At 53.4% G+C, this 12,616-nt stretch overlaps 1 protein-coding gene across 7 annotated transcripts in view; it reads left to right on the forward strand.

The window, feature by feature from the left end:
* Positions 1 to 6,578, forward strand: part of TNS1 (tensin 1) — a 54,841-nt gene extending 48,263 nt beyond the window's left edge. For all 7 annotated transcript variants that reach the window (XM_082311633.1, XM_082311636.1, XM_082311637.1 and 4 more), the window contains 5 exons: positions 52 to 123; positions 203 to 371; positions 620 to 688; positions 1,039 to 1,071; positions 2,104 to 6,578. In XM_082311633.1, the coding sequence (XP_082167759.1) occupies positions 52 to 123; positions 203 to 371; positions 620 to 688; positions 1,039 to 1,071; positions 2,104 to 2,248 (488 nt within the window). In that variant the 3' untranslated portion in view covers positions 2,249 to 6,578. The remainder of the gene's footprint in view (positions 1 to 51; positions 124 to 202; positions 372 to 619; positions 689 to 1,038; positions 1,072 to 2,103) is intronic.
* The last annotated feature ends 6,038 nt before the right edge of the window (positions 6,579 to 12,616 follow it).

The following is a 12,616-nucleotide window of genomic DNA, read 5'->3' on the forward strand; positions in this document are numbered from 1 at the left end:
ACAGGGTAGGTTTCCAAGCAGGGAGCAGCAATAACACCCTGTCTTTTCTAGATCCCATGGAGGAAAAGAAAGATGCCGTGTCGGCCACCAACTCAGCCACGGACCTCCTCAAACAGGGTGCAGGTGAGTAGAGAGGGGCTGCCATGGGGTGAATGTGGCCTGGAGCAGTGGCTGACCCCATGCCTGCTGTCTCCCTTTCCAGCCTGCAATGTCCTCTTCATCAATTCGGTGGAGATGGAGTCTCTGACGGGTCCCCAGGCCATTGCAAAGGCTGTTGCCGAGACACTGGTGGCCGACCCCACGCCCACCGCGACCATCGTCCACTTCAAAGTCTCCGCACAAGGCATCACCTTAACCGACAACCAGAGGAAGTAAGAGCCCCCATGGCCACATCTCTGGGTCCCCAAAGCCAATGGGGCTGTGATCCAGGGAACGTGTTGGTGAAGGACATCCCTGGGGTGGCATGAGCCTGGTGATGGGCAGGGCTGGGCTTTGTCCTTGACTCCTGGAGCATCCTAGGGGAGACCTTTGGGAGTGTCCTCCATGCTGGTGGGGCTGGGCTGTGGTGGGGCAGAGGTGGGGGCTCCCTGTCCCTGACGCTCCTGGCCTTGTGTTTCAGATTGTTCTTCCGACGACACTACCCCCTCAACACCGTCACCTTCTGCGACCTGGACCCCCAGGAACGAAAGTGAGTGCCCTAACCCAGGGTGAACACGTCCCCTGCCCCTTTCCCTCCCCCAGGCTCCTGGGCTGCTTGGAGCAGGGTCTTTGCTTGGCCCATCCCTCTTGCTGCTGCAGAGGGCAGGGATGGAGGGTCGCCTTGGATACTGTGGGGCAACCCCACCTTCTCCTGGTGACTTCTTGGTGTCTCCAAGTATCTTCATGCTGGGGGAGAGGCACATCAGGTTTTTCTTCCATAGAGCCAAGCCTGTGCAAAGCCAGGCTGGCCCTCCAGTGTTGATGTGGCCCCCATCATGGCCCTGTCTCTCTGTGGGGTGCAGGAGGCACTATCCCTCACACCTCCTCTTCTCTTTGCAGGTGGACTAAAACTGATGGCAGTGGCCCAGCCAAGTAAGTACTTTCTGTGCTTGATTCCTCCCAGCCGCTGTTGGCGTGGCTTCTGCTTGTGTTTGAGCACTGGTTGGGAGATGCCCCGTGCAGGGCAGCCTGAGATGGGCTCAGCTCCTCACTGCAGGAACATTTCACCCAAGCATGAGACCATGGTCCTGGGGATTCGGGAAGCATCTTTCATCCCCAAATTCCTGGCATGGCCCTTGCTGAACTGGTCTTACTGGAAACTCTCCCAGTGGTGTCAGCGGGAGCCAGGTCATGGAGCAGAGCCGGGGGTTATGCTGATGGTGTGTGAGCCACTGGCCGGCTCTTTCCTTTCCTCCTGTCCTCCCTGTCGTAACCCATGGGAGCATAGAGCTGCTGGCTGAGCCCATTTCCAGGAGCCAATTCCCACTAATTTTAGCCATTGTGTTAGCAAAGGGGTTTTTATTAGAATGTCCAGCTGCTGGGATATTTCCCCTCTCCAATTAGAAATGCCATGGCCTGGGCCTGTCTCACATTCTGTTCCCCCGTATTTATAACTTGAGTTTGCACGTTCTAATTAAAATTAAAAAAAAAAAAAAAGGGACATTTTATACATCAGGGGAGAGACAGACAGAAATAACTGCATGGTCTCACCCAGCTCCCTGTGTCCCCACATGGCCTTCCTCTCATACAAGATCTACCCCAATGGCCAGCCCATCACACCTCTGTGGTTCCAAGGGTCATCACCCAAACCAAGGCAATGGTGTGATCATCTGGAAGGTCCCTTCTTGGGGACAGTCTAGGGGAGGGTGGCAGGAATGGTCAGAGCAAGGGGGGTTTGGCCAAGAGATAACGGAAATGCAGTGCTGGCCTTCAAAGAAACTGCAACGAAGGAAAGAGTAGGTGGGTCTTCACGCAGGCTGGTTTGGGATGTCTCCCTCTGTGTTGTGCAAGGTGGATGTTAAAGAGAGCAAGGTGGACAAGACCGTGCTGGAAGAGGGTGGTGGTGTTCCTTGGGTGAGCAACCCTGGCAAACCTCGCTGACCCTCTTGCCTTCTCTTCACCCAGGCTCTTCGGCTTCGTGGCCAGGAAGCAAGGGAGCACCACAGACAACATCTGCCACCTCTTTGCCGAGCTGGACCCGGATCAGCCGGCTGCAGCCATCGTCAACTTTGTCTCCAGAGTCATGCTTGGCTCCGGCCAGAAAAGATGAGCCGGCACTTGCGGGTGATTCTTGAATTTTGGAGAAGGACTTGGAGCTGATCCGAGAAGGAGTGAGAGGAAGTGCATTGTGGGAGAGGGAAGTGAATCGGGGGGGAAAAGGGTTGGAATTTTGGAGGAAAACAGCATACAACAAAAAAACCCCCAATGAAACCCCTAAAAACTCAACACAAGCCAAACACACACATAGAGGAACCAAAACCACGCACCTATATAAGAGAGCCACAAAGTCACGCCAGACAGGATGCATGTCCCAGCACAGGGAAGGTGACCAAAGCGAAGGTGGCAGCAAGAGGCGTGTTCCCAGCTTTTGGCATCACGGTCCCAAGTGGTGACATCCACTCAGGACCGAACGTGGGACCATGACTGGTGTTTTCCATCTGGAAAAAAGGAGACAACCGGCAAAACCCATGGAAGAAGCTCCATCCCAGCAGCTCCATCGATGAACATCTGCTGCATGTTTGAAACAACCCGTAGGAGATAACAACATGGGCTGGGCCTGCAGGACACCGGAGGAGATGCCCTCGGCAACCTTCCCTTGCCCAGCTGCAGCGGAGGGTCCTCACCAGCCCCCGCACTTCTCCCAAAACCTGCTGGCCACCTGGCGACTTGCTGGGGGTGCGAGGGGGCTTGGTCTCGAGCCCTCCGGTCCCCGGGGAGCTCGGCCGTGGGCTGACCTCTGTTGCTGACCCAGAGCCCAGCGCCAGTCACAGGTGAGCCGCTGTGAGTCCACCCGGAGAGGGGGTTCACGGCATTTCCCCACCTCCCCGGGGGTGCTTTTGCCCCCCCAGCCCACGGAGGGGTGTGGGGGGCTCCTGCTGCCCCGCGCCTGGGGAAGGCAGATGCTGCCTGGGAACCTCCTGGGAGGATGCAGAAAGTTGCATCCTCTCCTGTCTTCCCCTTTTCCCTCCCATCACTAGTCCTCTTTGGCAATTTTCTCCTGCGGCCTCTCATACGTTCTCTTAACACAAAAAAAAAAAACAGAAAGGAAAGAAAAACATTGTAATAATAATAATAATTATAATAATAGTGGATGCTGGCACAGGTGGGTTCCCTGTGCAAAGCAGCGGACCCGTGGCTACCCCTATCTCACTCTTCAGAGATGCGCAAGCGGTTTTTAAATTGCATGGACGTTCAAGTTGCACGAAAGGCGAATGACTACAAGTAACTCAGGCGCTTTTTTCTCCTTTTATTTTGGAGGCCACGTTAAAAAAAGAAAAAGAAGGAAGAAAATTAAAAAAAAAAAAAAAAGAAAAGAAAAAAGGAAAGGACCTGCAGTCGCTGGGCAACTTTGGCTCGGTGGGGAGGTAACAGGTCCTCTGAGAGCCACCCTGCTCAGCACGTGCGTGCCCCCAAAACCGCCTGGCTGGAGGCTCGCACCCCCCAGTGCACCGTAGTTTTGCAGCGGTTTCGGTGCTGTTGACTTTTCCCTTTGCTTCAGGGGGTGAGAGGGGCAAAGGGCTCCTGTGCCACCGCGGCCGGGGGGCGTCGTGGTTGGGGAGCAGCAGGCGGAGGTCCCAGCCCCGCGGTGCTGGGGGCAGGCAGAGGGTGCTTCGGTCACACGTGCAGGTTTGGGGTGGGGGGAATGGTCACTGCTGAGCTCTCTGCTGCAAGTATCCCACTGAGAGCCTTTTGGGAGCAGTTTTCAGTGCAAAGTGGCCCAGATAGTTTATTGGGGGCAAAAATTAGAAACACAGCACTGCAGCCCCCCCGGAAAGCTTGCCTCCCTTGGACCGCCTTTGCCTTGATAGCTATAATATATATACGAGCTATACTGATGAAATACTGTAAGCTAATGAAATTTTAAGGAGGAAAAAAAGGTTAAATTTACACTCCGAAAATATTTATTTTTGCCATATTGCTTTCCGCGCATCATATCTCCCCCATTATATCTGCCCCCCCGGCTTCCCCTGCCCCGGGGAAACACCTGCACGTTAAAAGAAAATCCAGAGCAAGGGAAAATACAGATGGGGGAAGAGGCACGGGGGTCCCCCCGTGTCGGGGCGGCGTGCGTGTGACCGGTGTGCATGTGTGTGTGCGTGCGTGTGCGTGCGTGGGGGAGCGAGCGGCGTGGGCGCCCGGAGGGGGCTGGCACGGCCGTAGGCTGTACTGATGTACTGAAGCGAGCGTGAAAGGATGCATAGTGAGGAGTTGGTTGTGAGACGGCGGCGGGACGGGGGGCTCTGGGGGGGCTTTCCCCCTCCCCGGCTCCCTGGCCGCACGGATGCGGAGACCTTTTCATTTTTGATGTTTCCAAAAAGCGATTCCCTCCTTCTGCGAAATTCAAGCGACATGAGAGACGATCTCACCCGTAATCTCCTCACCCTGCCGTTCACCGATTAGAGAAAACACTGTGTTTATAGATATATAAAGATATATTTTTGAAAGCCTCTATTTTTCAGACTTCGTTTTCTCACTGCTAAGAAAAGAGATGATAATAATGTAATTTTATTTTAATCTGCTGCCTCGGAAACCGGTGCTTGAAACTCCCATTCCTCTTTTTCTCCCCATACAAACGAAGCAGATCTAAGCACCCCGGAGATGTCACGTAGAAGCCGATCCCAGCAGATACCTGCCGATAGCATCACGCCTGCTTCAGGCCCTGGGCCGCTCACAGCTTCCCCACTAACCCACTAGCTGAAGATTTAGACCGTATCCAAATCTCAAACACTAACAAAATTGTTCGATGATTATATTATTTTTTTAACACAGAGCTAATCACCTTCCAAGGATGTAGCTGGGTGTTTGTCAGCTCCCTTTTAAAGGCACTTTTTTTTTTTCCTTTTATCTCCTTTTTTTAAGTTACATTTTTAGGTGTAACTACCCTTTCTGTCCCCGGGAGAGACCGTCAGCCAGCTTTGAGGATTACCCAGCTCCTGGGGCTGGAGGGGACCTAATGTTGATATTTTTCTTTATGAAAGGGACAGAAAAGACTCTTTGGGTTTTTTTTCTTTGGTTTTTAAATGCAGTCATGGTATTTGAGATTCGAGCTTGCGTGAGTTAAGCCCAGCATATGTTTTCTTGTAATCACACTGCCGTTGTCAGCAGCCGGATGGTATCTCTCTCTCTCTCACACAAACACACACACAAACACATCCCTCCTTCCTGCACAAAGAACTGCATATATTCTTGCCAAAGATATCCTTAAAAACGCACTTTTCCCCACATATATATATATATATATTTTTTTTTTTTTTTTGCGTGTGTAAATTTATTGTACGTACCCTTTCTGTGTCGGTTTGTTCTTTGGAGAAGCCCCTTCCCACCCGTCCTCCCTTTGCTGTCGATGTTGCTGTCTGTTGGGAAATGCTTCCCAGGGGGGTCGTTTGCTGCCTGTCCCAAACAGTAATGCCTGCAATGGGCAAAATGTGGGGGTCCCGTTCAACGGGGCTGCCTTCGGCTCTGCCGCCCTGGGAGGTGTTTTGGGGGATGATCCGTGTCATCATCTGCTGATGGGATGCAGCCATCTCATGGTCTTTGCCAGCCCCCCCTGTCGCCAGTGGAGATGGGGACTCATGGGTTTGAGCAGGTAAATTGAGCAAAGTTTGGGGTTGATCTGGATGCAACATTTGCTGGCTGCCCCCTGGTCAAACCACACATGGAAAACAAACCAGGCAGGGAGAAAAACCCAACCCAGCCTCCCGGCATCGATTTTTCAGTGAGTTCAACTGCCTGAACCGAAGCGCAAAGTAAATCCCCACCCAGCAGGTCGGGCGGGTAAAGAAACCAGTTGCCCCAAAAACCCCAGACAGCAGCATCAACAAAAGGCAACCCTCACGTTGGAGCAGGCAGGAGGATCAGACGGCAAAGGAGCCCGCAGGGGCTTGTTTCATTTCGTTCGTTTGTTTTGCAAATTTTGAGGTTGGTTTGGGGTTACTAATTTTTTTTTCTTTTCCTTAAAAAGGAAAAAAAAAAAAAGAAAAAAAGGAAGCAACCCGACGTTTCTGTTGGCGGATCCTGTGCCGCCGTGTTATGCATGGTGGTTTTTGTTGTTGTTGTTGTTGTTGTGTTTTTGTTACTTTGGGAACGTTACAGATTTATTTGCTAATCAGTGTTAATGAAAAGTTTCAAACTTTTAGACTCGCCCATTTCTGTGTATTTATATAGATGGAAAAAAAATACGTTATATTTTGTATCTTTGTGCCCATAATGTTGTCGCACGTGTAAGGATGACTTCGGTCGCACCGTGTCCGTGTGTGAATGTGACTCCGCTGTTGTCTTCCCGTTGTACAGATGTCGGATTCTTCGCAGTTCATTGTATGGCTTTATAAAGTGGTAAAAACAAAAAAAAGCAGTTATATAAAATATACTGTTGCTTGGAATGCCAGCTTGGTGTCTGGATCGCTGGAAATGTATCTTGAAATTTAAGGGAGCGCAGGAATAAATGCTCTGTTCTTTTTGCACAGGGAAAAAACCAACCCTAAAACCCAGTGGGTGCTGTGTTTTCTCCGGCTGTCGTTCCCCCGGTTCCTCGATGGCAGATTGGGGCCCCCGGACAGACGCCGGGCGGTGGGTGTGGGAAGAAGGAGGGGTTTTGCTGCTGCTTGTCAGCCTCCAGCCACAGCTTGTGTTCACCAGATGCTCACTAACCAGACAGCCCCAAAACTTCCTACATGGCTCCGGCTCCAGCTTGCGCTTTTGTTTACCAGGTGGGATCTCTCTGGCTTGCCCTGCAGGCACTGGGTGCACTTCAAATCCTGCTGCTTTCTCCCAGGTTGCCTTTAGGTGCTGTCTGTCCAGTCCCAGGCATCCCCTTTGAGTCCATCTCCCACAGGGGAGCGGGACGGGATGATGCTGGTATGGGGTCTTTTGCCTTTGCTGAGGTCTGCTCCTGTTAAATCCCGCTCCCTGCCCCTTTCAGAGCCATCCTGCTCCCCAGTGCCTGGCAAAACTCCCCCAAAAGTCTCAGGCCTGGCTTTTCCAGCTCTCACAGGGCAATTCCCAGCATCCGTCAGAGCCCTCAGCCCCCAGCTCTCTGGCTCCGCTCCTTCCCCTCCTCGCTGAGTTGGTGGCCAAGACCCAGCCCCCGGGATGGATTGAGTTTAATTATACAAGAAATATCAGCCAGAGCAGCGGCAGTTTCTCTGGCGCCAGCGCTGCTGCGGCTCAGAGGCTCAGAGCTTCTCCCGGGAGCCGGCAGCGCTAAAAATACCTCCTGCCTTTCTCCAAAATAGCTGCAGGGCGAGGGGCGGATTGAGGGGGCTGCTTGTGCAGGGACCCCGTGCTGTGGGGCTGATGCTGGGAGGCGAAGGCGAGAGGGGTAAAAAAAGAAAGGGGAGGAGATGGGATGGTTTCTGTCTCCCCAGAAATAGCTGTGGGGCTGTGGGTGGGCATCCAAGCGATGTGCCCTCCGAGCCAGGCTGTGCCACAGGACCTCAGGCCAGCCTTGGCCTCCGCTGTCCCCTGTCTACCCACTGGCAAGACACGACCTGCAGCTTTCCTCTCCCTATCTGACACAGCTGGGATGGTATTTTCTTGCCAGCTTCTCTTGGTTTTGTTTCTTCCCTGATTCCTGCTGGAATAGACCCTCCCAGGAGCTGGCACTGGCCGCCTGCCCATTCCCGGTGCTCCTGCCTGGCTGGGACGGCCGCTGCTGGGTGTCCCGGGCAGGAAGGAGAGGCGGCGAGTGCCTGGCGAGGTGGCACGGCCAGACTATTTGTTGCGAGCCATAAACTGCATTTCCCACCCCTCCCCCCCCCCCCCCTTTTCTGCAGTTAATTCCCCATTTCCTTTCCAAAATTCCTCAGGAGCTTCTGGTTTGTGTTTTTCCTCGACATGTTCTTATCTGCCACCCACTTCCCCTCGCTGGCTCTCACAGCGCAGGCTTTTCAGGGTCTCCCTCTTTGCAGCTTGGTGCTGTCTCCAGGCCAGACCGGTGGCTCTGGTGTGACCATCAGGAAAGGCAGGTCCCACCAGCTCCATGCCAGGAAACCTTGCCCCCATTGCATCTCCCTCTGCCTATCGAGTCCCCCCTTCAGGTTCCCAAAACAGCATTTTTTTTCTAATTTCAGCCCCTGCTCTGGAGACTCTGGGCCACTCAGGGAGTATTTCTTGCAGGGCTGTGAAAGGTGACAAAGTTTCTTGCTCCTCTCTGCCTCTTGCTCCAGGAGAAAAGGGTGGGCATGCTGTTGGACAGTCAGGAAACCCTGGGCTGGGGTCGGGGCACCAAGCCTTCATGGAGGGCAAATATTCCTAGCTGACTCCCTTGCAAATGTGGTCAGACTTTGAGCAACCTTTATTTAACAGATTTTAGAGCCCAGGCCCTGGGACCCACAGGCTTATTGGGTTGTGTGGTGCTGTTGGCAGATAAAAGCTAGCTGCAAAGCCATGCCCTGACTCTAGGGGGGAGCCCCAGCAAGGAGGGGTGCTCCTGGGGAGAAACCCTGGAGGTGGCCTGTCCCTCCTCCACCATCATTTTCTGTTGGCTAAGCTAGAAACAACCCTCAGGTCTGAAGTGAAACTGGGGTCATGGTGGTGGGGATGGGGCGGTTTCATCTTCCTTCACTTTTACTCCTTCCTAGGCTTCTCAGCAGTGCTGGGACCCCCTGAGAAGCGACAGAAAGTGTGACACAACCTGGCTTTTCCTGAGCATCGTGTCTGGGACAAGGCCAGGAGCCAGCCAGCCTCCCCAGGGTGAGAAGGGTGGAGCAGACCTGATGTGGGCAAAAGCCACCCTGGGGCTGGAGTGAACTGTGCTCATGTCTGCACCCTATTCAGCAAACAGTGGCCCTGTCCCCTGTCCTGCTGCAACCACCAATGTCAAACCACCCCAGCCATGTCTTCCCTGCTGGTCCAAACCTGCCTTTGCCCCATTGCCACACAAGGGAGGGACTCGTCCACATGGAGCTGGGCCTGACTGATGCCACATCGCTGCCTGCCAAGCACCCACATCCCATTTCCCAGACCAGTTCAGGCTCTGCAGTGTTGTGGGCAGGATGGACTGGGACTTGAAGTGAAAAACAGTCTCTGGGTGTTGAAGTCACTCAAAAATGCTAGAAGGTTTGAGCGATGCTCCTCTCTGGGGAGGTGGGTGTGCTGGGCAGAGTGCTGCCTGCCATGCAAGCATGCACCCCTCTGCAGCTCACCACACACAGATGAACGTGGGCACACACATGAGCTTGCTCAGGGGACTGCGCACATGGGAATGGCAGTGCCTCCCTGCAGGCTGCAAACCCTACCATGGCGTCCAGAATGCTGCTGCTGAGTTACTGGATCCCTCAGCTGCTCAGCCACTGTGTGGGATGGTGATACCTCAAATCATTAGCGGAGGGGCAAGGGACCCTTGCCCAAGTGCCTGGGGCTCTTATCGATGCACAGACTCGGGCCGAGCAGCACCAAACCAGGAGCTTTAGAGGTAAGAGAGAGGGGTCAGCCAGCTTCCCTCACCCCAGCAGCCCACTTGGAGCTCTCTCTGTTTCCTGGGCCAGACCCTCAGTCTTCCCTGGGAGGGGACCAAGGCAGTTGCAGGGGACACAATGTGTGAGTGCCTCCATCCAACCCAGCAGGGCCTGGGGAAGTCCATCATTGGGCTGGCGGTGAGAAAAGCCATCCCAGAAATGGCTCTAGGGGCTTCATTATCGTCCCAGGGGGACATTACTGCTTGGAGAGGGTCATCAACATGCAGCCTGTGGTGCAAGAGTTACCCACTCTCCATGGCTGTGGTGAGCAGGAAAAGGCAACAGAAAGGGATTTTGGTTAAATATTGAATAAAGAGGGACAATGTGACACTCTGGAATGGTTTACCTGAAGAGGGAGTGGAGTAGAAACCCTGGAAGTGTTTGAGGGCAGTGAGGAGAGGGGCTGAGCTAGTCCCTCTTCAGAGCAGAGTGACCTGTAGGAGATCTGGTCTGTCCCTTGGAGAAGGGCAATGGGTAGGACTGGGCTGTCCTTCTGCCTTGTGAGGTTCTGGCTCCATCTACAGGGATGTGCCTCCAAGTGATGGAGGCCTTGGACTGATGCACACACAAAGCAGGCTGGGCAGGAGGTGATGTCTCCTCGCCTGCAGCCAGCTTCTCCCGTGGCTCCTCTCCTGCAGCTCACCTATGAGTTGTGCTCCTGCTGCTCTGCGATGGATGGACAAGCTCAGATGCAGCTGGGTTTGTACATCCCTGAGATAAAGGGGCTGGGAGCCTGCTGGGTGGCTGCAGGACTGGGGTGCAGTAGGGGCAACCCGAGCTGGGTGCAGAGCGCTCCCACCACTGCTGGTCCCAGACTCGCCTGCTCTGCCCAGCCTCTGCCAGACCCAGCCCAAAGATGCCCCTGTGCAGACCTTCAGTGCCAACAACTCTTTCCACCTCTGCGGCAATACCTTGGCTCCCATGGGACCGTGTAGTCCAAGCAAATCAGGCAGGCAGCCTAATTCAAAAGCTCAGGTGAGCAAAAGCAGCATGAGCCAAGTCTCTTCTTCCTGGTTAGTTGATGCTCACCATGTCACCGTCCTTCCTTGGATGCCCCTTACGCCAGCAGTTTTAGGCAGGCATGAAGTAGTGACAGTAAGAGTCCAGACTGTCCCAGCATGCTATAACCAGGCTAAAGAAAGCAATGTGAGTTAGAGAAGGGGTGTGAAGCACCTTGTTCACAACCTCTCTGCCCCAGCCCAGGACAAGGGGGTTCTTCTAACATGCTCAGTGGTCCTTCATTTCCCACCTCATTCATGCTCTGCCTTGTGTCTGTTTCAAACTGCAACACTGACGGTGTCCAGCCATGTGTCCTTGGGGTGGGATAACCCAAGTGGAACTGTCCTCTGCCTCCTCATGTCTTGATGGTCTCAGGGTGACGCACCCTCCTACCTCTTGGCTGCCACCCCGTATTTGCACTGTCCCATTGCTTGCACCCCTCATCCCTACACGGGGCTCCTGAGGGCAGGTGTGAGACATGCACTCATGTGCACAAGTATGCTCACATGCGTGTGCATTCACAACAGGACAGAAATACCCTTCTGATCTCTTTTCTCTCATTCCTCCTAAACCCAAGCTCCAGTGCTATCTGCTATGTACCTCCCCTCCTCGCTCCTAAAAAAAAAAAAGAAAAAGAAAGAAAGAAAGAAAGAAAGAAAGAAAGAAAGAAAGAAAGAAAGAAAGAAAAAGAAAGAAGAAAGAAAGAAAGAAAGAAAGAAAGAAAGAAAGAAAGAAAGAAAGAAAGAAAGAAAGAAAGAAAGAAAGAGCACAGAGGAGGAATGAAATATTTGCAAGCTCATTGTTTTAAGCCTCCAACAACTGGATAAAACAAGCCACCAGTGAACAGCTTCTTGTGACTGTGCACAGCGCCCTTGCCAGAAGAGCCGGGCTCTAATGAAAACAGCATGTGGGAGGGGAGGTTGCGTTGAATCAAAGCAGGGTGCAGCAGTGACCTCGGCCCTGGTGTAACGGAGCTCCACTGGGATGGACTGCACTCACTCAAGAGGGCTGGGGAGGAGAGGGAAGGAGTTTATTGCTGAAGCACCTCGTTGTCTTGGCTGTCTGTGAGGCGGTTTGTGTGAGAGCAATCTATCTTAATAGGAGATGCTGAGCAAATGCCTTTGGCTTTACTGAGATCTCAGTTTTTCCAGGGCTGCTGGGTATCTTTGCTGAGCCACGCTTGCCTGTTCCTCCAGCTGGGAGAGCAAGGGGAAAATACATACCCACCAGCCTCAGGGTAATCTTGAAAGGCTTCTGCTCATGTGGGCTCCCTCTCTGGGTTGGGACTTCGCAAGTGCACTAGGCTGAGAAGGGCAAAACCAAGGAGGAAAGCCTGGGTGGGGTGGAAGAAAATCGTTATGGTGATTCAGGATATTAGTCTTCTCCCTTTGAGACAGCTTGGATTGAGCCAGTATCCCAGGACAGCATGAAGGGACTCTGTCTGGTCCCTCTAGGGTTTTGCTATGGTATTTGGATGACCCCTGGGAGATGACTCCATGGTTTATGTGCATGGAGCAGCTTCCAAAATGCCACAGCTTTGCCAGCCTCTGGCTCCTCATGAGCATTCAGGGTCCTTGGACACCTATGGCCATGATTACCTCAGCTGAAATCTCTTCTTCTGCTTATACTAGAAAGTCAAGTTTATTCCCACCAGCTTTGCCTCGTGCTTCTCGGTTCCCCATGGATCCCTTGCACTCACTCAGGGCAGGAGGGAAAAAGAGGGTCCCCACACACAATTTGTCCAACACTGTCTTCAGAGACCTTTTCATGCATGTCCCTAGCCCTTGTTTCTGGCACTTCAGGAAAGACACTCCTCCTGCTCCTCAGCTGGGGAGACGGTGCTCAGGGGCCACCGGGACCCTCCACAGCTGAGAGGAGAGGCTGTTTGTGAAGGCAGCGATCTCCCTGGGAGCACCGGAAAGGTTTGTGGGACGTGCCTGGGATGCCTGGGACATGTGGAGCAG

The sequence above is a fragment of the Platalea leucorodia genome (assembly GCF_965183815.1).
Source record: "Platalea leucorodia genome assembly, chromosome: 5".
In the NCBI taxonomy this organism is placed as follows: domain Eukaryota; kingdom Metazoa; phylum Chordata; class Aves; order Pelecaniformes; family Threskiornithidae; genus Platalea; species Platalea leucorodia.